This window comes from Sceloporus occidentalis, unplaced genomic scaffold (assembly GCF_023333645.1).
Source record: "Sceloporus occidentalis isolate IW3139 unplaced genomic scaffold, rSceOcc1.0.p SCAF_16, whole genome shotgun sequence".
Lineage (NCBI taxonomy): Eukaryota > Metazoa > Chordata > Lepidosauria > Squamata > Phrynosomatidae > Sceloporus > Sceloporus occidentalis.
Genome location: NW_028316996.1, coordinates 38,135 through 62,499, shown reverse-complemented (window position 1 = coordinate 62,499; position 24,365 = coordinate 38,135). Strand labels below are relative to the sequence as shown.

Here is a 24,365-nt window from a genome sequence, read left to right as displayed (position 1 = left end):
CCCTTCTATATTGTAGTTTCCCTCCCCCCCTTTACCTAGTTTAAACACTCCTCCACCCTTCTGGCCATCTTCTCCCCGAGCACAGCTGCACCCTCCCCATTGAGGTGCAGCCCGTCCCTACCGTAGAGCCTGTATCCGACAGAGAAGGTGGCCCAGTTCTCCATGAACCCAAACCCCTCCTTCCTACACCAGCTTCTGAGCCACTTGTTTAGCTCCCTAATCTCCCGCTGCCTCTCTGGTGTGGCACGTGGTACAGGTAATATTTCAGAAAATACTACCTTGGAGGTCCTTGCCTTAAGCTTGCTACCTAAGTCCCTGAAATCATTTTTAAGGACACTCCGCCTACCTCTCACTTTGTCATTGGTGCCAATGTGCACCATGACTGCTGGGTCTTCTCCAGCCCCCCCCAGTAATCTGTCAACCCGATACGCGATGTGCCGAACGCGAGCGCCAGGCAGACAACACACTGTTTGGCGATCCCGGTCTTTGTGACAGATCGCCCTGTCTGTCCCCCTAATAATTGAGTCCCCCACTACCAGCACCTGTCTGGCCTGCCCTGCACTCCTCCTTCCCTCCTTACTGGAGCAGACACCCCTCTGGTGGTCAGAGGCAGTGACTTGCTGCAGTACTGCTAACTCTGAACTAACATCCCCCTCATCTGCCAACCGGGCAAACTTGTTGGGGTGTGCTAGATCAGGACTAGCCTCCCTGGCGCTTTTCCCCCTACCCCGCCTTCTAACTGTAACCCAGCTAGCTGCCTGACTGTCCTGTACCTCGTCTTGTTATGGGGGGGTCTTCCCCATCTAGTAAATAATACCCACAGGCATTACATGTTAAGGCCAATATTTGAATGTATGCATTACAATTCTTAGGAATTGTAGAAGGAAGAGTAACAGCAGAAGGACCCAAATGTTTCTCTCTAAACAAGCAGAAGGGTATATTTCAATTTTACTACAACTGTGTGAGGCTTGCTTTCTGGTAAGGAGAGAATCACAGAAAGAGAAAAGCTTAGATTACGGTATCTATTATAGACCTTCCGGCTTCTATGTAGTTCCCAAAAACCTTTCACAGTCTTTCAGAATGATGACACCAACTTGTATGATGGGGGATGAGATACCAGGCCCTACAAGGCCAATAGGGTGTAATCATTATTAAACTTCTAGACCAGGGGCGTCCAACATGCGGCCCGCGGGCCAAATGCGGCCCGCGAGACCTCGAGGTGCGGCCCGCGTAAGATCGGCAGCCAGGGCAACCGATCTTACACGAGCCGCACCTCAAGCCCTGCTACTTACTTGTGGGAGGGTCTTCTGGACAGCACAGAGGAAGCGGAGTTCACGTGACTTCCTACTTCCTCTGTGCTTTAGCAGAGAAGGCAGAGGGAGGCCGTGCCCCCTGCTGAAGTCTGTGAGCGGCATCGAGGAGCTGCAGTGCAGGTAAGGGGGTGGGGAGGGTGTTTGAATGAGTGTGTGTGATTGAGGGAATGAATCTGTGAATTAATGATTATATGAATAAATGTGTGTGTGTGTGTGTGTTAGCATGGATGTGTAAGTGCTGGAACCTAGGCATGATGGGACTGTGATTGCTGTTAGCAATCACACTCCTATCATGCCAAGTCAGCCAGTACATGCTGAAACCTGGCCAGCTGCCCCCCTTGTGTAGTGATAATGCCAGCAGTATGGGGTCTGCACTTACAGCCACCCTGTACCAGCATGTACTGGCTGACCTGGCATGATAGGAGTGTGATTGCTAACAGCAATCACAGTCCCATAATGCCTAGGTTCCAGCATTTACTGGATGGATGTGTAAGTGCTGGAACCTAGGCATGATGGGACTGTGATTGCTGTTAGCAATCACACTCCTATCATGCCAAGTCAGCCAGTACATGCTGAAACCTGGCTAGCTGCCCCCCTTGTGTATTGATGCTGCCAGCAGTATGGGGTCTGCACATCACTTACAGCCATCCTGTACCAGCGTGTATTGACTGACTTGGCATGATAGGAGTGTGATTGCTAACAGCAATCACAGTCCCATCATGCCTAGGTTCCAGCATTTACTGGATGGATGTGTAAGTGCTGGAACCTAGGCATGATGGGACTGTGACTACTGTTAGCAATCACACTCCTATCATGCCAAGTCAGCCAGTACATGCTGAAACCTAGCTAGCTGCCCCCCTTGTGTAGTGATGCTGCCAGCAGTATGGGGTCTGCACATCACTTACAGCCACCCTGTACCAGCATGTACTGGCTGACTTGGCATGATAGGAGTGTGATTGCTAACAGCGAGCACAGTCCCATCATGCCTAGGTACCAGCATTTACTGGTTGCCTAGGCTAACAGCAATCACACTCCTATCATGCCAAGTCATATTGCTAATTTTGTCCAATTGCGTGTTACCTACTTTTATTAAACATGTGAGTTTTTATTAGTATTTTTAAAGGTGGGGGTCATTTTCGGTTTTGGCTAAGTGAACCCTGAATGTTTTGGTCCAGAATTTTCATTTTAGTTCATCCCTAGAATAAATCTAGGGAATCCTGAATTTGTAGTCGCAAAACTTTCAAGGCCCAGAAATCAGTGAGAGGAAGAGTAAAGGTTTTGTGTCATTTTACTTTATTTTAATCTGCATATTTTATTAAAGGCCATATTTTTTGTCACAGTGAAAAATGAGTGCGGCCCGCGCACGTATACAATTCTGATGAAGTGGCCCACTGCAGAAAAAACTTGGACACCCCTGTTCTAGACCTTATTTTTTGGAGAACCTCGAGAATCACAGGTAGGTGTAAAACATAGACAATCCAGTGGCTTTGCCAAGGGAACCGCTTCTATGAAAATACTCATGAGACTGAGCAGGGACATCCTGCAGACAGAAGCTGTGGTGAGCTCTCCAAACTTTGAAAAAATGACCTGTAATTTTGTCTTGAGGTAGAAAGGTCTTTTATCATAGGATGTCAAGAAGTCCAAAACTTCTTTCATGTATCCCAGCTTAAACTAAAACTTTGAAGAGGATTGGGAGGCGTCCTATATTCTTCTTCACGGGAAGGGGTGGTAATGGGAAGCAATTGCTCCCAGGCCAGTCCTAGTTCTCTGAGGTTCCCTGAAAAGTCTGTGCAAGGTAAATGAGTGTGTACTACAATGAATATGTGAATGTGTGTGTTAGTGTGGTGGTGGGGGGGGGCATTGGAATGTACATGCCAAAAGGTGCCAGCCCCCAAAGTTACACCATATACATTAGGGCACTCCTAGAATAGGCCACAATCATATCATCCAGTTATGGGATATGCATCCCCCTGTGCTGTCTCATGGCTGCTACTATGACTAAAAATACTTGTAAAGACCTTCAAGGACTAGGAAAGGCCTCAGATGTAAAACTGGAGATGCCAGACATGAGAGCCCATCTAGGTTGCATTCCTTAAAAAGGAGGAAAAACTAAAATGTAAACATATGCATTTTGTATCTACAATGTTATGGAAGAGATGTATGACTGTTTCTGTTTTAAACTTCTAATATCTGATAAATTAATTTAGGAAGTGTTAATTCACAATTAGGTGTTAGAAAAATGTATGAGTACCCCCTGCTACTCTTATGTAACCTCTTGCAGGACAGCTTTTTGAAAGTGGAGAAAATTCCAGCTGGGATTTGGGCACCTGTGTAAACAGAAGCATTCATAAATGGGTACCGTGGTTGTGCTTGTAGCCTATGCCTGTAATACCAAGCACCCAGGTGTTGGTAGTGATATTTTGCCATAGAGAAAGCCTGAGGCACAAGCCCAGCGGACACCTGGCATTATAGCTGGGAATTCCTAGGGTTGAAGAATACCGTTATGCTGGGTTTTGTGAAATCTTCCTCTGCTTCATCCTTGAAGGCCCTGCAGCGGGTTCCCTCTCTATAGGAAGGTCACAAAATTTGTCCTGTGGCAGTGGTCTAGTGCACTTCCCTGGTTTCTCAGTGAGTTGTTCCAAGTCTGAGCCAAACAATACTAAGCATTCAAATGGCATAAATCATAGCTTAACCTTGTATGTAGATTGCTACCCAAGGTTTCAACCAGAAGGCATGCCGAGCTACAGTAGAAAGGTCAGAGGCCATAAATGACATCTACACAAACATAATAACTAGCCAGACAGATGCTAAAGATGGATTCCAGTAGATATTTTATGGAGGTACCCAAAGTTATAGCGGATTCCAGCTTGCTTAGCCACAGCCTGAGAGATCTGGCAACAAATTCAGTGGCAACTGAAGGCTTTAAGAGGGAGGTAGTTATCTCAACTCCTATACAAGACTGTATCCACAAGCAACCTTATGGGGTCTTTAAGACAGGCACCATCCTCAGTGGGGATAGTAGCTCTGCAAGACAAATGGGCAACTTGAAAATCTACATTAGGCTCTACCCAACCTTTTGTATCAGCAATGTTAGAGGGGGGAAACTTAAACGTCTGGGCATAATCTTTTGCTCGACTTACATTCTCTGAGGATAACTTCTTTAAGAATGTCATAAACAGGGAAAATGATTTCCATGAGCTACTAAAAGCATAGCAGTCCAAATTCATAAAAACTTAGTTTTGACTAGATGGTCAAAATCAAGTGCAGAAATATATACTCCCTCTTTGACTGTGATTTCCTGATAAGGTCTGAGAACCCCCCCCCCCTCTGAATGAGATGAAAACAAGGAGTCAAGAGGGCCCCTGGCATCCCATAGTATCAAACAACAGTCTCTTTAACAAATGGTTGCAGCCATGATATAAACTAGACTTTGTTATTTGAGCAATCATTCACGTTTCAGCTTGAAGGCCAAGGTTTCTTCTTCCATAATTTATGCAACTTGGTGCTGCAACCTAGGCCGACTGGCTCCTCATAAGTGGAAACACAATGCAAAGAGGGAGAGGTAACAGTGGGCTGACCCAACCTCATCAATCCTCCTGTTTACTACCAGTTGCACTGCAGCGAGAACTTGGTCTCCCGTGGAAAAAACAAACTCACAGATACCAAAGAGGAAGAAATATAGCTTCCAACATTCACCCAGATTGCCTACCCCTAGGGTGAACCTTGGTAAGTGCAGGAAGCCTTTCTGTCCTACATACAGGGGAAAATCACATTTGCTTCATTAGGTTTAATTAAAAAAAATAGCATATTGCTAAGGGACCCCCAAAAATTAAGAATGTTTTATACTACTGCTTCAACAGAGAACAGCTTTGCAAAGAGAGCAAATACAATTGTTTTATTTAAAATGCCATAAAAACGATCCAGTAACATAAAGCCTGAAAGCATTTTTGAATCATTGTTACTCGATATTTCTGGAACACTAATCTAAAGCACAACCATCAGATGTGTAGTGGGGTTTAAAGGCTTTTTTTTTTTTTTTTTTAACCTCAAACATCATGGTAGCTTCTGCTAGTTTGAAGAGAGTAGCAAATTACATTGGAAAAATAACTTTTTTTATCCCATCATTATATAGGTAGAGTGATTTCACACCTTGTTATAAAATGGAGGCAACGCTAAAGGTGATTTCTTATCCTCCTGTAGTAACATCTGCATGCACATCTTAGCGAGATGCAGCAGACATGATCTTAAATGACCATATTAACACGTTTTCACAAAAGTTACCCAGGGGGTAATTATATACGAATACTTGTATGTCCTGCATTTAATATGGGCAGCACCAAACATTCTAATAGAACCTTGCTAACACTTCAACTCACAGCACCATCAATTTCAGTCAACGTTTTGGTTAAAAACACCAGCCCCGAGCACCGTATATAACTGTGTATAGGAACATCTAGGATGATGGTCCCATAAAGTAATGTGCATTAACTGTTTAAACTAGTTCAATATATTTGTTTTACAATATTTCAGCCAGCCTCCAGTTGGTGGTCTTTACAGCACACTTCATATTAAGCTTCAACTTTCTTGGAAGACCTACTTCCTACTACTACTATTGTAGGTGTATCATTCCGGGACAGAAGCACAGGAGCACAATGATAAATATAAGACGTTGTTCATTGGCATGATGCCACCTGGGCAGATGTGCTGAGCTATATTAAAAAAACAATTTTACAATGCACAAGACCAATGTCAAATAGTTTTAATGTAGTGAAGCTACTTGAACGTGTTTTCTGTATATGTTGTCTACTACACTGGGGTGGATATCGGCAGTTTCAACTCTTTGACTTCAGTAGGTCCAAACCCAACGAGCTTCTGTCCCAGAAGAGCTTGGCTGGCCTGTATAATTTATAGCTAAATTAGTTAGATTTTGTTAAAGTCTCCTCACAAAGCCCTTCTAGCTGAAAAACCTTTTAAGTGTTGGCCCATCATAATGAATAGTGAAGTAAAAGGAGTTGAAACTCCTCCTCTCATTCCAACACTCCCTCGGTTGTTAAGTTACCATGGGTTTCAGCAGGAGAATACCACCGTGCTTCTTATTCATAGCAAAGAACTGTAGTGAGTGGTTTATCTTAATTACTGAATTCTCACAAGTGACAAAAGGAAAGTCATAGGCAGTTTGGTTTAAGTATTGATGTCACAGTTTTCAATACGGTAAAAAAAACAAAAACCAAAACAATAAAACAAGCAAACAAAGCTGTGCTAGAAATAATAATGCTAATGTTACTAACCTCTGAAAGCAAATGATCTTACTAGGCTATTTGTAATCTACAGTTTCTAAAGCTTCTAATACAAGATGAAGCAAATAATTAAAATATACCCCCCCTCCAAAAAAACAAAAACAAAACACTGATACAGTGACTTAAAATGAGTAAGAATTACCAGACGTGGTTCCTTGAAACAATGAGTCAATTTAAACTACTTGTACATGTTGCACTTTCCACAAAATGGCTAGTTTAGCAAGGAACTGTGTTTAAACAGGCAATATCTGAATATATATATATATATATATATATATATATATATATATATATATATATATATATATATTCCTCCTTTTGAATTAATGAGCTTTTTTGTTTACTAAAACATTCTGACCTACCAAGAAGGCAGTTTTGGTGTTGGTTTTGCCTATAAAAACTAAATTAAAAGTTTTTGCTGAACTTAACATTTTTCATTAAGAGCAGATGCCAATTAATTTTATTGTACGTCAAAAGCAAAAATTGCCCAGTACAGTGTAGGGTGGAGGCAAATGCTATATTAAATAAAAATGGGGGTCATTTTAAATTGAAAATATACACAATATACAATATGTACTTTTTAAGTTTCACTTTGGCAGAGATTTTGTTTAAAAATAAAGGGCCAACATGTGTGACAGGACCGATATATATATATATATATATGGCAAAACAAAAATAAAAAAATGTACAGGGCAATGGGCCCTGGGATCCACACCATCATAAACGAAATACAAGATTTCTGAATAGCTTTACATTTTATAAGACAAGGTGGTTATTGAAGAGAATCACTGAGTAAAGTCGGTTTCCGATCAAAGTCCATGAGATCTTGAGAAATTGTCTCCAAGTTCAAAGCTATACGTCTGCCATGGGATTCAACTGTCCCCACTTGACAATTAGTTTAAAGTCTTTTTATATATGCAAGGACCAGCTGATAGCATTCCTTACTGCAGACCCAATAAGTTAATGTTCACCAATCTTTGTTGGTCAGTGCTGATGGATAATTTGTTTTCCTTGTTGTTAAAGAGTCTGGCCACTTTCACGCTGCTGAACGCCGGCGGATGACAAATAAACCCCTCTGCAGCTGACCCAGATAGATCCTCATCTTTGTGCTGTCGCTACTTTTCCTCACCCAGATCTGCACAAAAAAATATGTGAATAAAACTGACATTGCGTAAAGCCAGAAAGCAGGAAAACATCAAATTATATCCTGGTGCTAAAATCATTAATTTATTAAATTATGCTTAGTATAAATATAAGGAAATTACGGGAAATTATTATTTTTAATCCCGTAATTTGTTCTCCAAAGCGGTTAAATTGTTTTTTTGCTGGTTTTAAATAAGTAATGAGCATTTCTAATCTTAGTTAAGTGAAAAAAAAAGGCCTTTACATTTTACATGCTCTTGTCCATTTGAAAGGTTTTTACTTTAAAACATTAGATAATGAATCTTAGGTACTTTATTTTCAGAATCAAAGAATGGTTGGCTGCCAGCAGAGGGCAGACACGCACAACAGAGCATTAACCCCTTCAATCCCAGGGGTTTTTGGTACCTCAAAGCCCAGAGCAATTTTGCCATTTTTGGGGTATGTCGGTTTAGCGATGATTCTCTTTTCCTGTGAATAGTGTACCCATGTAAACTATATATTGTTTTTTCAAGGAGAGATAGAGCTTTCGTTTGATACCATAGTTGGATGATTAGCTGAAAATTTAGAATGAGAAATTTAGTAAAAACTAGCGAAGATTAGAAAAATAAACTAATTTTTTTTTACATTTTCCCTCTGAATCCTCACAAAATTAGGTAAAGTGATGGAAAATCCCCTCCAAGTTTATCAATTCAGCTGTCCTGATTTCAGAAATACCTAATTTATATAGATTTTCCAGACTTTCCCAGCACCATGGAGCATACTATTAGGTGTACAATTTTGTATAATTTTTATGCCTATGGCTTAACGCTTTTGGGGGTTGTGAACGGGGGCAGGAGGGTTATACTGGCTAGATGTTATGCTAGGGCAATGGGATGTAAGGTTTTTTTAAGAATTTTTTTTATTATCTTTTTTTATATATTTTTTTTTATTAATTTTTTTTACATTTTTTTTATGTTTTATATATTTTTTTTTAAACAGTAATGGTTAGAGGTCCTCCTAGGGACCTCCTGAACATACCAGTGATGTCACAGTGACATCACAGCTCATATTATAATTTTTTTTAGTATTATTTATATTATTATTTTAATGATTTTTTTAATATTATTTTTAAATGGACTAACGTTTTTTTTTTTTCTGCTTTTCTGTTACAGGACGGGAGGGGGAGTGAGAGACATGGTTTCTCACTCCCCTCCCCGCGATCCCCCTGCACCGATCACACTGTGATCTCTATGCAGGTCCTCACAGACCTGCATAGAGATCGCAGCGTCTCTGTGCCTCATCGGAGGGCAGGATATCCCCGCAGGGGATATCCTGTCCTCCGATGACCTTCCGGGTTACGTCAGCAGTGACGTAACCCGGAAGGGAATGCCCGATCGCGCGTTTGCAACTGCGCGATCGGGCAGTTTACCGGCAACAGCTTACCGGCTTTCATGCCGGAAGCTGTTGCGGGAGATCGGACAGCAGAAAGCCGGCTTCTGCTGTCAGTGGGGAGTCCAGGCTGTCAAACGACAGCCTGGTCTCCCGTGCAGCGGCAGGGATGTGTCCCTGACGCTGCACGAAGGGCTGGACGTACCGGGACGTCCATAGGGGTTTCTTTGTGGGCGTTTTTTGGACGTCCCGGTACGTCTATAGGGGATTGAAGGGGTTAATAAACTATGACCAATATAACAGACTATATATAAACAAAACATTAAGGGGATAAACACACCAACATTATTTGAAACTATTAAGTTCATTGAAAACACATTTAGACAAAAACGCACCCAGCCATTGGTTACGCAACTAATAATGTAAAAAGCCACACACAATTACCTCATTAGTTCCCACAGAACTGATGACACAGCTGATTTTTGTATTGTCTTTTGATTCTAGGTATATTGCCTGACTCTTATGGTACCTGAAGGAGACAAAGCAAAAGTGAACAATGGTGGCAGATAGCAATCGCTTCCTGTTACATTAAAGGTAGTGTGTAATTCTCTTTTAAAATGTCATACACACACACATGCTATATATAAAAATGTATCCCCCCCCCCCAAAAAAAAAACAAAACAAAAAAAAAATAAACATATGCTGGGGAACTGGATCAGGTTTTCTGAAAATATTTTATGTATGCCTTTTTAGCAATAAAGTGCACTTAAACGTACAGATCCCTTTGAGTTAAACACGCCACACATGAAATATCACTTGTAACTCAAACATCATGATGGGCCAGATGGCACTGGAAGCAAAGTCTTAACCTTGGAGAACTAAAATACGTATATATATATATACACACATATATACACACACACACACACACACACCCCTCTCTGCTGGTTGTAGAAGTCATAAATAAGAGCAAAATATGTAATTCTACGGTGATGCTTGTATTGTTTGACAGTTCTGAACTGTGTAAGGCTATAAGCTCAGCTGTTCGCCCTTAAACGATTTGTAAGAAACAAAACCAAAACAAAACTGATAAATGCAATGACTATTTGGCAGCTGCTGGACTCCAATTCCACAATACTCAGACAGCCATAAAGAATCATCAGGAAGCATTTCTCTTTCTTTCACAAGAGGAGAAAACATTTTACTCTTCTAAACTCTTGAGATGAAACAAATTGATCCAAAATCACTAAAACGGTTACAAAGCACATGGCTGGAAATCATGTGGGCAACTCTAGATAATAAGCTAGGAATGGACTTTCAGAATCTGCTCTAGTTACTATGGATTTCAATCAAAATATGCAGTACGGGTTTCAGAAGAAGTTCATTACAACTATCTTAAAGAAATACATAGAAGTCATGGCATTATTAGTAAACAAAGTAGACTAGGAGACAGTAGTTTATATTATAGAAGCAGGGTTTAGTGATCCATAAAATCTACTGTTTAATACACAATGCATCCCAAAAAACACTTTGCTACGAATAAGGTTTCTAAAGTTGCACTTAGTTACAACGGTGTTCACTTTCAGCAGAAAAGGTGGAATAAACTTCTGCTGTTTTTATGTGATTCTACCTTCAGAGGAAGGACAGGTCTGCTAAGGTTTGTTTAACATGCTAAGGAGCTTAATTAATGTTTTGTCTAAGGGTAACATCACCTTTAATTAGCCAAGAAGAGCAGTAACTCATGGATATGTAATTATTTATCTGTATTAAAGATCAAATAATTGCTACTAATGATTCAGCAAAAAAAAGGCCTGCGGGCCGCAGCCAACCATTTCACGCAAACATCCTTGTCAATATTTTTAGTTTAGAAATGTAATATCCCTTGTAGGAGACTATCCCTTATTTGAGTTGATGTTTACACATACGATTCATCCTTTTAATGCAGTTTTATCTGTTGATTTCGGTTTCATTATCCTTCTCTAAATAATGCAATGCTGGTCATTGCCTTATTATATAGCGACACCTAGTGGACAAACTCTGCAGAACATTTTCATAAAAACTAAGTAAAGCAATAAATTGATGAATTTGTTATGCAGTCAGGAGTTGGATAGTATGTTTCATGTCTCCTATTTTCATTTTTTTTTACGGTTTTGTATACATACAAATTGTACACACATTTAACCAATGGGAAAAAATTATTCAAAATATATTCATTAACATGTCCTGATTTGGAAGCCACCCAACATGGCCAGGATTTTCATCTATTTTGACCAGTATAGGGCAAATATTGCAAGGCATGCATCACGTTTTTAAAATGTAACTTTTTTCAAATTTGGCACGGTAGGCTAATAACTGCAATAGTTGTCACAGATACTGATTATCCCCCCAAAATGATATGTTTATGAACAGTAAATAAGTCAAGGTGTACAATTAGGGTCATTTTGACACTTTTCAAACAGAGATTTTACTGCCAACTGCTGCCAAATTTTGAGGTATTTTTATATATTTTTTTTTTTTTTTGCATATGTTGCAACGTTGCTTTAGATTTCATATTATATTTTGTATAGAATATGTACAACTGCAGAAAAAACACCAAATTGTGTTCACCAACATCCCCCGGTTCCAACAAGGCCTCACATGCTATGAGGGCAAAACTGGAACATGCGCATTTTAGTTTTCAAATTTGGAATTTTCAGAAATTGGTTTACTGAGCCCATATCCCATTTTGGAAGCCCCCCACTGTAAATTACCCCATAAAAGTATATGTTTATGAACAGCAGACAGGTCAAGGTGTTCAACTAGGGTAATTTTGACAGCTTTCATGCTTGTTAGTGACACGTTTAGGCCACTGACATTGATCAGGGGGACCGATCAATAATCAGACACCTGGGCAGACCGCAGCACCAGCGCCCCCGCGATCACCACGATGTGGGGACGTTTTTTGGGGATGATGTACCTGGTACGTCCCGGTCTGGTGGTGACATGTGACCAGGAAGTACCAGGTACGTCCCGGTCCGGAAGGGGTTAATCACTGTTCTGAGTTTCATAATATGTATGGATAAACAATCAAATCCTGAGAAATGGCTATAATTATCCAAAAATCAAATGACAAAACATGTTAGTGTGTGAATAAATGAGATAGGAAAATGACACCGTGTAGCAAGTTTCAATTATCTATTAGTGATACTTTACGAGAGAAATTGCATTTTGATGGCAAGTGTTACTGCCAATGTTTACTATAACCTCCAATATGTGGTCTTCTCTTTGCATGCCATGCAGGAAAACCTACCATCTTTTGTCATAATAGAGCTTCCCATCTTCTATTCGAGCTTCAAAGCGCTGGGCTGGGGATTCTACTTGAGCTGCTGGAAGATGCTCTGGAGTTGATGGTGATGCTGCAGTGCAAACACAGAAAGCCATAGTGAGTTTACAAATGAAGAATATGAAGCGTTATATTACAAAGAGTATGTGGAACAGGACCCATGCGATTGATATATAACTTACCAGGTCTCTTAGGAGATTTTAACTGTTTGGAATAAAGAAAAAAAAAACAGGTAAGAAGCATGAATAAATGCAGAAATTAACAGTTGTGAATGATGTAACTGTTTACTACAAAAACTGATAGAGAATACATTGAATAAACCACGTTTTCCAGCATTTCCTGCAATACAAGCTACTTGTGATCAGTGATAACAGAAAAAGTAAAAAATGTAAAAGCTATTACATTTATCTAGAAATGCATTTTAGAGGTTAAGAATATATTTTAAACATCAAATACATTTTTTATTTTTTATAAATGCTATTCTAAGGGTTTGTTGCATTAGAATTGATACATGTGCCACCTGTCCATCCCAGATAAATTGTGTGCCCCTCTCTCTGGCAAGGTGGTAGCAAGCTACTGAATGCAGCAGTGAGGCTACTGGGAGTTCATGAGATACCTGCGGGAGACACATGATTTGAACAAATGGGTCTGTCTGCTCAGAAATGCCACTAGAGGTTCATTGTATGACGGAGTCACCTTATGATTATTGACATTAAAGAAAAAAAGGCTAAAGAAGCTCTATTAGAAGAGATCAAATGGTGCTTGAACAGGCAGGAAAGTACACACAAGTGACAAAATAATAACATGATTGGGGGAAAAAGTCTGTTTCCGTTTTTATTGTTAAATGTTATCTAAAGCTACAGTTTTGAAAAACTCTCATAATTTACATTGTGGATTTAAGAGTCTCTTGTTCTTCAAAACGTTCCCATGCAATTGTGAGGTTGAAAGAAGTTACTTGGCAAATATTACAATTACGTAGGGTCCACTACATGTCCATGACCGATACAGCAGAAACAAACGCACCTTCAATTCATCCGTGCATTTCCCGGTCTGTGAGAATAACCCAGAACCCATGCACAATACGGTGGAGTTTTTACACCATTACATTCACTGCATGACTGTTTAAAGCAGGATTACAGCACATGCATTCCATTTCTTTTCAAACAGTGACATGGTTATAGCCGGAAACTGCAGAGATTAGCAAATCGGGGGATTTTTTACACATACTGGTTGTGTGTCTCCAAGAGGTTTAAGAGTGCCACTTAAATAAGTCTCTGCTAATGAGACAGTAAACAGTTGAATTACCTCATATTTACGAACAAGTCATACCTTGTTTAATGTCCTTAAATCTTCCATGATCTGTTCATCCGTTAACAAATAATTAAGCTGAGGTGCAGTGAATCAAGGGAAAATCGGATAGAGGGAAATAAACGTGCTGGATTATTAGAACTAGAATTGCATTAATATATATTAAGTTAAATTGTCAATAAAAAACGAAAGGCTACAGTAATTGGGTATATGACAATGTATTTCAGCATCACCAACTACTAAGTGACTGCTGACTACATTGCAATCAGACTAAATCCACTTAGTTTCATTATTTCATTAAAATTTTTCCTTTTCTTAAATCCTGAGGCCAATGTTTTAAACAAAACACAAAATTAAACACAGACTGTCCTGTATTGTACACTTTTAGAACTAAATGCAGCATTTTGATTTTACGTGTAATCCAGCACACAAATCAAACTGAATTTCAAAATGTTTTGTGAGCTCAAAAACGTACATTAGGGATAAGTCTCCTGATCAAAACAGCACAAGAATCATGAAATAGATACAATTTCTGGTATGTCCAAAAATCGTAAGGATTACAGATTATATAGATAGGGCAAGAGCAATTGTTATGCGTAACACAGAAAGGATATCAGGTGCGGGTTTTCTCCTTTTGTCTGGAATCGGGACAGGATCGTTGGGTCGACGTCTTAACTTGCGGGTCATGATAGGTTTCACTTCCATGGAATCTGTAAATAAAAGGTAATATGTAAAACCAGGGAGAGCTAAATATCCTACTTACTAAACTTAGTATCCGGCATTTCTAACATTTTGAATTAACAGAAATCCATCTGAGACACTACTTGAATAATAAGAAGAATGTGTATTTGCTCATTATAAGCCAATTCATGATTTTCAGGAAGTTAAGAGAAGCAGCATCCTTTTCTTATTAACATATACTTTTAGGAAATCTAGAATGAAGTTAGATAAACAGCAAATAATAAACCTAGCTGGACCAAGACACACAGGACAATGTTCATAAAGAGTCATTTTGGTTAAGAACGTTAAATAACGAGCGACCTGCAGCAATATGTCACTGGTTTCCATTGTGACTATTACCTCACATTGAGTAACAGTATCAATTAATAAAAATCATGCCACACTGATCAAATAACGTGAATTTAACCTAGTAGAAGAATAACAGAAAAACAGATGACATTAAAGACTGTTAGTATAACTAAATTAATTTAAAACCACCTATGGTCTGCATATTGGTAGCTAATTTAGTAGTAATTTTGTTTAAAGCCAAGATCCGTGTCTTGAAATACTTCAGTTCAGTAGCATTATCCATCTAACCAATTTTCTTTTCTGGTATCATCTTTCTTCTACCCCTAAGCCACCCTTACAGAGGCTGCCTGAACCATTTTAGGATTGAGGTATCATACCGCCTGTCAGCTCCATGGTTAACTTCTCGTTTTCAATCATTTTCTTCTTTTCCTCCAGTTCTGCAATAAGATTCTCTTTCAGTTCAATCTTCTTATCTTCAAATTCTTTAACAGCTGCTTTTTTCTCCTTGATGTAGTTCCTTTCTACCTGCTCGGTCTGTGCATTTAAACAAAAAGACCAAATGTTTTCTCTGACATTATCTCCAAGGAATGACAAGCCAAAGGCAAAAAAACAAACTAAGTACGGAGTAAATAATACTTACTTCCAGTTGCAAGAAAAGCTCTGGAAAAAATAAAATAAAAAAACAAAAGTCAAAAAAGGGTGCCCACGTCATAAGTAACATTACTATCCCCGACTATAAAATACAAGATAATAAAATAAATGTAAAAGTAATAGTGAAATCAAAAGAGTAGAGCTAGAAAACTGTGCTTTTCCTGGTTATCTCTTTGGAACTATGGCTGACACTTTCAACTCCTTTGAATGTTAGAGTATTTACGTACTATCACAACAACAAAAAATGTAACAATCATACACATCTACGTATAAGCCGTTATTCCTAATGAATGTATGTTTGCTACACTGCTACAGAAGGTTACATTTAGCCACAACTGGAAAAGCTGTGCGTAGAAATACAATGGGAATCAAACATAAACAGCAATTCTGGTGTAAGAGCAAAGTGGAGCAACCAAAAAGAATCCCAGTGCTGCACCACCGTAACTACTTTACACTAAACTTTCTCTTTATAAACAAGACCCAATATTTCTGAGTTGATCCACATCAACTTTACTCACAGTTCACACATGGGTACTTCAAATAGGCAGTTGTATGGTCAGTAATAAAAAAAATTGTGGTTTTATTATGTCTCTCTCTTTTTAGTAACCATATGCTTTTTACAGCCATTGAATGTGTTTTCTGCAAGTTCAAACTATGTGCAGCACTATTTATGTCCTGTTTGCCCATTGTACAGCACCACAAAATAAGATGGTGCTATATTATATTGAGAAATAATAACACTGTCAGACACATATAAACACACATGCTTATTATAATGGACTGGGCCTCAGTTGATCTGCTTGTGTTGTATTTATGTCACAATACGTTATCATATGTTAGCAATACGACAAGTATATGCCACCAACAACATATATTCTTATTCTTACCAGCATTTCGTAACCTCTCTTTATATTGCTGATCTAACTTTTTCATACGTTTCTGGTATTCTTGTAGTGTGCCTGTTTGAATGTGAAGTACAAAGCTTTATTAACGAACACACATTTTCTGCTACTAATCATTCATCAGGAAAGCTAATGTATTAACACAGAGCTTACAGTACACTCTACACCAGCAAACCAAACAATTAACATGTGACATCTAGCTGAAATGCCGTATTTGCTCTAATATAAGACACGTTTTTTTTCCAGAGCAAATACTCTGAAAAATACCCCTCGTCTTTTAACCTGATCTCAAGTGGAGGACTGACTATACGACTAAGATCCAGATCCCTCGCGACGCTGCAGGGGACCTGGACCCTCCTTTCTGGCAGCGGCCGGCAATTCCGCTGGGGCTTTTATGACAGAGCACTGGCATGACATGACCTTCCGGTGCTCCAATCACGCAATGGATTGTCTATGCACATCACCCAGAGGTCCACCAGCTGCCCCTACTAGACACCAGGGAGTCTGGAGGAGGGAGGGGGTCTTATAATCAAGTAAATATGGTACTTGTTATCAAGCCTACTGTCAGTTATTGCTTGTGTTCATAGCAGCTGGTTTGGGAACTAATCCTTTCATCCAATATATGGAAATATAAGGAAAATAAAGATCTTAAACTATGTTCCCCGTGCCTCTTACCTTCCTGAAGTTGTTGTAACTGTCTCTTGAGAGATGCAAGTTTATCCTGATACATCCTGCCAAAAGATATTTTTAACACTTTTATTTCGTTAACATTTACAGAATTCATATAGTTTTCCAGCAAAGGTATTTCTTATGTAACTATCATAGGAGGCAAGGCTCCCCAGGCTAAAGATGGTCATAACTTTTTGTTCAGCGAATATACTCAGTGTCTAAATGAAATATAGATGTCGGCCGAGACACGAGACAAGTTAAAAATCTAATACAATGACAGAGAGAGCAGATCAGTCAACCAGATGACCATGCAATCTTCAGAAAATAAGTCCATGCTTTTATATACACTGCTCAAAACAATAAAGGGAACACTTAAACAACACAACGTAACTCGAAGTCAATCACACTTCTGTGAAATCACACTGTCCACTCAGGAAGCAACACTGATGGACAATCAATTTCACATGCTGTTGTGCAAATGGAACAGACAACAGGTGGAAATTATAGGCAATTAGCAAGACACCCCCAATAAAGGAGTGGTTCTGCAGGTGGTGACCACAGACCACTTCTCAGTTCCTATGCTTCCTGGCTGAAGTTTTGGTCACTTTTGAATGCTGGCGGTGCTTTCACTCTAGTGGTAGCATGAGACGGAATCTACAACCCACACAAGTGGCTCAGGTAGTGCAGCTCATCCAGGATGGCACATCAATGCAAGCTGTGGCAAGAAGGTTTGCTGTGTCTGTCAGCGTAGTGTCCAGAGCATGGAGGCACTACCAGGAAACAGGCCAGTACATCAGGAGACATGGAGGAGGCTGTAGGAGGGCAACAACCCAGCAGCAGGACCGCTACCTCCGCCTTTGTGCCAAAGAGGAGCAGGAGGAGCACTGCCAGAGCCCTGCAAAATGACCTCCAGCAGGCCACAAATGTGCATGTGTCCACTCAAACAGTCAGAAACAGACTGCATGAGGGTGGTATGAGGGCCCGACGTCCACAAGTGGGAGTTGTGCTTACAGCCCAACACCGTGCAGGACGTTTGGCATTTGCCAGAGAACACCAGGATTGGCATATTCGCCATTGGCGCCCTGTGCTATTCACAGATGAAAGCAGGTTCACACTGAGCACATGTGACAGACGTGACAGAGTCTGGAGACGCCGTGGAGAACGTTCTGCTGCCTGCAACATCCTTCAGCATGACCGGTTTGGCGGTGGGTCAGTAATGGTGTGGGGTGGCATTTCTTTGGGGGGGCCGCACAGCCCTCCATGTGCTTGCCAGAGGTAGCCTGACTGCCATTAGGTACCAAGATGAGATCCTCAGACCGCTTGTGAGACCATATGCTGGTGCAGTTGGCCCTGGGTTCCTCCTAATGCAAGACAATGCTATACCTCATGTGGCTGGAGTGTGTCAGCAGTTCCTGCAAGAGGAAGGCATTGATGCTATGGACTGGCCCGCCCGTTCCCCAGACCTGAATCTGATCATCTGGGACATCATGTCGCGCTCCATCCACCAACGCCACATTGCACCACAGACTGTCCAGGAGTTGGCGGATGCTTTAGTCCAGGTCTGGGAGGACAACCCTCGGGAGACCATCCACAACCTCATCAGGAGCATGCCCAGGCATTGTAGGGAGGTCATACGGGCACGTGGAGGCCACACACACTACTGAGCCTCATTGTGACTTGTTTTAAGGACATTACATCAAAGTTGGATCAGCCTGTAGTGTGGTTTTCCATTTTGATTTTGAGTGTGACTCCATATCCAGACCTCCATGGGTTGATAAATTTGATTTCCATTGAGAATTTTTGTGTGATTTTGCTGTCAGCACATTCAACTATGTAAAGACGAAAGTATGTGATACGATTAGTTCATTCATTCAGATCTAGGATGTGTAATCTTAGTGTTCCCTTTTTTATTTTGAGCAGTGTACTTGTGCTTAATGTGTTGTCTCATAATACAAAAGCGGATACATACTGTTCTTTCATTTCCACATAGTCTACACTATCATGCTTTGCCAAGTCGGTCTCGCTGGCATCCTCTGTATCTAAACAAAGAAAGAAAAAGTGGTTACCTTCAAAACGATTGCCAATCTTGATGAATTTTAACTTTAGTATAGCGGATGTAAATGAAGTTAAAGAGAGACAGGCTGCATTTCAAAATATACAACTCCAACCCCAAAATATAAATAACATTGTGAATGGTCAAACCTGACATAAAAATCTCCGGTAATTAACGATATCATATGGAGCCAAACGCGTGCAGGTGCCATCAATATTAAAACCATGAGGTCTCAGGGCAACCACATGCCAGTCTCCTGGGTATAATGCCATGTAAGCTCACCCTCATCGGAGTCCCGTCCTCTAAAGCTACGGTCATCATCTTCCTCCGCACTCTCGAGCTCTTCTTCCTCGTAGTAATCATTGGCAGCGGCTGCGGCCGGAGACATAACACCCGCCGAAGCCATGGTACACGGGAAATAGAATTACCCAATAGACCAGCCGACCCTGCCCTCTACCTTCCGCCCGCAATTACGTTACAAACGGCCAGAGGCGATCATGTAATTGCGATCCCGGTAACAGACAAAATAATTAACAATAAAAATGAAAGTCCATCTACGCGCGAGAGCCGTCAAAGCTTCAATACAACCGCAGCACAGCAACGGGGTCCTCCACGAGTCTCACTTCCTGTAAATTCTATCGGGCTGGCCCGGCAGTGCCTGAAAATAAATACAAATCTATTGCAGATTAAACAGCACTATACCACGTAAAATAGTAACAAAAACTCGGCACTGTGTCTCATTAATAATTTTAAATGATATGGATGCCGCTAATGACTATATGTAGAAACATAATAACTTTATGGAACTGGCACAAACTATGTCACCCTCTATTTAAAAAAATAAACGGGTAGTCGTGGTCCTCCATGCGGGATTCCTGTTTGTTTCCCCAGGGGACATGGTGGATGAACATTTGTCTGAATTATTAATAAATCACACCATCAGGACAGTACAATTACGATATAATATTAATAAAAGATGATCGTGATCAGAGTAAAATATGCGGGAGCCGGGCAGCGTGCTAAAAATAACAACACGGTTTTAGACGGACTTGACTATAGACATCTCAATAAAGCCAGGTTCATGGAATGTGTTAATGTGTTTCATTGTAACACGATGTCGTCATCAATTCTGTTTCACGGTGGATTGTGGTGTTTGTTTGCGCCGTATGTGCTTTTTGGCAGTTTTTTTATTGTATGAATATTGTTGGGGAAATATTAACCCCACCCCACTGTGTTATGCGACCAATAAAAGGCGTCATGCGTGAAAATATGCTTTCCACTTTCGGCTACTTACACTTCCCCCGCCAAGAAAAAGAGGATGTAGGAAGTGAAATCGAAAAGCAGGGGGCAGTAAAGGAGACGCTTAGTGGTACTCTGTATAATTCAAGCAGCAGAAATCAGGCCGATTTGTTTTCGTTGCATGACCCACTTTCCTCAACATACGCCCCCAGAGCTGACTGTACAATGTACTTGTCAAGCTGCTTCGCGTACGGAGAGCTTCACTGTATCACAGTTTATGAAATCATGTAACATTATATTTGATTAATAACGTCTGATCTTTGTTGGCAGTTTCATCTAGAAGCCCTAGCGATTCTAAACGTGTTAGAAGATTGCAAAATCACGTGTGTGTTGTCTGTGACATATACAATAATAAATGCTACTAAAATTATTAACATGTAAAAGTTGAAAAAGCGCCCTTGACTTTGTCAATGATTGGGTTAACAAGTAAGCTCATGGGCTAAAAATAGCCATGGCTGTTAACACAGACTCCAGAATGTCACTGAACAAGGAGGAGCCTGTAGCCTCACGTGGTCTCCAAAAATGTAATAACACAAGAAGCACGCACTTCCCCATTCCGAGTGGCTAGAGCAATCGTATAAATAATCATTGATCGGCGGTGGTTCTTAGAACGGAAGTCCCATCGACGCGCGATTGGTTCGGACTAAGGAGCTACTCGGTCCTTGCGCAGAGGATTCCATTTTTTTCTTTTTTTTTTTTCCTCTCAGTAAACTCTCCCTCAGGAAGGATGGGGGCCGTGAGGGGTCAAAAAGGTTCAGCTAAACCTGCCGCGTAACACTGACAGGAGCGTAAAGCACTTGCACGCAACTGAGAGCAGGACAACAAAGCGGGAAAGCTCTCATCTGGGACAAGCTTAGTACGGCGACTCTGAAACAGTCCCTCACGCCCAGCTGTCAGAAGCCGAAGCCTTACGTATCCATTCACACTTACCACTGACAGGAGCCGGACCCTCCTCAATGAGCCCTGACCCTCCTCAATGAGCCCTGACCCTCCCTCTTTCCCCAGAGCTGACAGGAGCCGGGACCCCCGCCCCCTCATCTTTCACCCCGAGTTCAGAGGAACCGCTCACCCTGCTGACTTCGCAGCACGACTTCCGTGGCCCCTTCGCCTTCTTTCAAGGAAAGCTGCGAGGAGCTCCCTTGACTAATTTCCTCACTCAGGACGGTATAGCCCGGTCCCCTCTCCACTAACCGCCTTCTTGAGACTTCTCTTCGGTGGTGACAGGGCACTTTCCCCGCTCGGACTCTGACAGGACTTGGCGAATCACATTTCCAGGTAAGCGCTGCCCTTTAACTGCGACTGCCCTGAACTCCTCCGAACGCGGGGAACTTTCGCACTCCGCTAAAATGTATCAATCACTTGGGCGAGATTTCTCTTTCCCCCCCCCCCGCGACTTTCCTTAAACCTGTGCTGCGCTTCAGCGGGCTTAACCCTGTCACTGCCGGTGAAGGTTCGCTACAGCTTTGGCATTGAAGGGGTTCATTAAGACATGCTATTCAGCGGTGACGATCGCACACAGTCATGGGATTGGAAGTGAGGAATTTACCAAGTATAGATTGAATGACTCACTCCGATGCAGTTCTTCTGCTCAACAAACACGTCTTGTGCTGGTGTCACCTCAGCTTTTGGTGCTCTGCGTAGTTGCTCATTTCTTTCTTTTTTCTTTCCTTTTCTCCCCTCCAAACGCGAGCTGTATTTGAGGATGTGCATGTATTGTATACACCCTCGCAGGCTTGAGACGATTTCATCACACTAATTCGCCATTATGATCACTCAGACTCTGCCAGATCCCAGTGGTTCTAGGAGCCTACTTTAACCCATTAGGTGACAGGTAAGAGTGCATGAGAGGTTACGTTTGTACACGTCGCTTTATAGCAACTTTGTTGATAGCAGAGCCGTCTTGGATTTTGAAAGCAGAGCATCGAGGCAGAAACGGATGCTCTTAAGACATATTAAAATCCGTTCGGAAGGCATCGTTCAAGTAATGCTGAAATCATTTGCTTAGCCCATTGACCCATTCACAGAATGACTCTCCTCCCATTCTCTGTAGAAGCTCCAGCACTGTGTGAGATCCCACAGAGGAACCCTGCTGTGCCCAAACAAGTTGATGAGAATGCTATACTTTTCCTTTTCTTTAGCTTTTTCGTTCCTCATGATTAGTGTTATCCGCTGACTTGCAATCACAAACAGGATATCCGGGTTGGGGGTGTATATATGTGTGTGTGTATGTGTGTGTGTATGTGTGTGTGTGTGTATATATATATATATATATATATAACACACACACACATTTATTGCAACTCTTTCCAGGGTGTTGTTTAAAGGCTGTAGTACATCAGCCATCTGTCCTAAAGGGATCCATGTATAAAGTGGATATAGAGGTTAGAAAAATGTGATCATTGTTAACCTTGTTTGCATTTGCCTACCCAGAATCCCCTGCAGTAGCGGTAGCACTACAAGATCTCTGTAGTTTAATAATGCTTCTGCTATTAAATATATATATTTAAAAACATGTACACGGTGTAGAACATATAGGCCTGTCTTAATTGTACTATTATCCCTGAACTTTTTGTTGGTGTCATTGCTTGCTGGCTGTACAAGGTAGTAGTCAATGATGACCCAAGCAATGTGAGCGTAAAGGAGCCGGCACTGTTTTTGTTTATCGAGTGTGCCACCCAAAACACTTACTAATGTTCTGTTATAATTTCCAAACCTTGCACTTAAATGTAATGGAGCAGTCATTCTGCAAATGTTATATGTTATTAAAAAGAGACAATCCATTTTCACACGTATATCTCGTATCGCGCTTCTGGATGTGTTAATGTGGGTTAGTAGGCGAATCTAGCAGTGAGTCAACTCTGTTTGGCATTTGATTTGAATCATTCTGTATTATTGATCTATATCACAATTTTCTATTTTTGAAACTTCATCGGAATGTATAATATGTACAAAGTCCAGTGTCGTCTTTTATTTATTATATATATGTATGTATGTATGTATATATATATATATGTATATATATATATATATATATATATATATATATATATATATATATATATATATATATATATATATATATATATATATATATATAATCAGGGTATGTCCTGATGAAAGTCAGTAATGACTGAAACGTCGACTTGACTTTGAATAAAATGAAATTGTCAATTTAAAGACCTGGAGTTCTGACCATCTTTTTGAAAGTGTTTTGTATATATATATGTGTGTTGTTTTTTTTTTTCAGTATAATTTGAGTTTCACACAGTATGGAGTATGACAAATTAAAATTACAAAACAGGGCCCTACTCACATATAGACCATTATAATTTATGTAGCTCCAAATATTTAATTAACACTACTTTTAATACATAGATTCAAAGTGTAAAACGCAACTATGACAGGCAAAGACCAACTTATACTATGGTGAAGAGGGGCCTTCATACCTCAAACCAGGGAAAAAGTGAAACCGTTCTTAGCAAAAAATAATCTTTGCAGGAGGAATAGATTTCACGACTTTGCGCACCTCAAGAGAAACATCTGACAGGTTGCTTATCTACGTATTAATGTTCTTTGTTTTACCGCGGTCCAGGAAAATGCTGTCATAAAACAGAATTGCACAAGGCGAGGCGTTATTTAATTTCCTGCTGGCAGACACGTACGTGAATCTGGCATTGCCTTGCGTTTAGCATTTTGTTCCTGGGTCTAATACCCCTGCCATGTATAAGCCGTGTATAAGTTGAGGTTCCATTCAGAACCTTGCTTATCATGCAGTGAGCTGATCGGTATAGTTGTTCACACCCGGATCACATCTGTCAGAGGATCCAGAGGAGTATTTCTTTCCCCTTTTTTTTTTTTTTTTTTTTTTTTTTTTTTCTCCTTTTCTTCAGTAGATCAGCACATTTTTTCATACAGAGCACTTAAGACCTAAGCATAACTTGACAGTATAATATATTAATATAGATTATTATATAGAACAGCTTAATTGGATTTCTGTTCACTTTGATACTT

The 24,365-nt window shown here is 40.5% G+C and overlaps 1 protein-coding gene across 1 annotated transcript; it reads right to left on the bottom strand.

The window, feature by feature from the left end:
* Positions 1 to 7,646: 7,646 nt before the first annotated feature.
* On the bottom strand, positions 7,647 to 19,461 carry SUDS3 (SIN3A corepressor complex component SDS3). Its single transcript, XM_089481797.1, has 12 exons — positions 19,338 to 19,461; positions 18,972 to 19,041; positions 17,009 to 17,064; positions 16,319 to 16,390; positions 15,421 to 15,440; positions 15,158 to 15,314; positions 14,366 to 14,461; positions 13,773 to 13,834; positions 12,626 to 12,647; positions 12,411 to 12,516; positions 9,566 to 9,650; positions 7,647 to 7,745 (listed from the first exon to the last, which is right to left on the bottom strand). Exons 1-12 carry the CDS (start codon positions 19,459 to 19,461, stop codon positions 7,647 to 7,649), a joined length of 969 nt encoding a protein of 322 aa, XP_089337923.1.
* Positions 19,462 to 24,365: the final 4,904 nt, after the last annotated feature.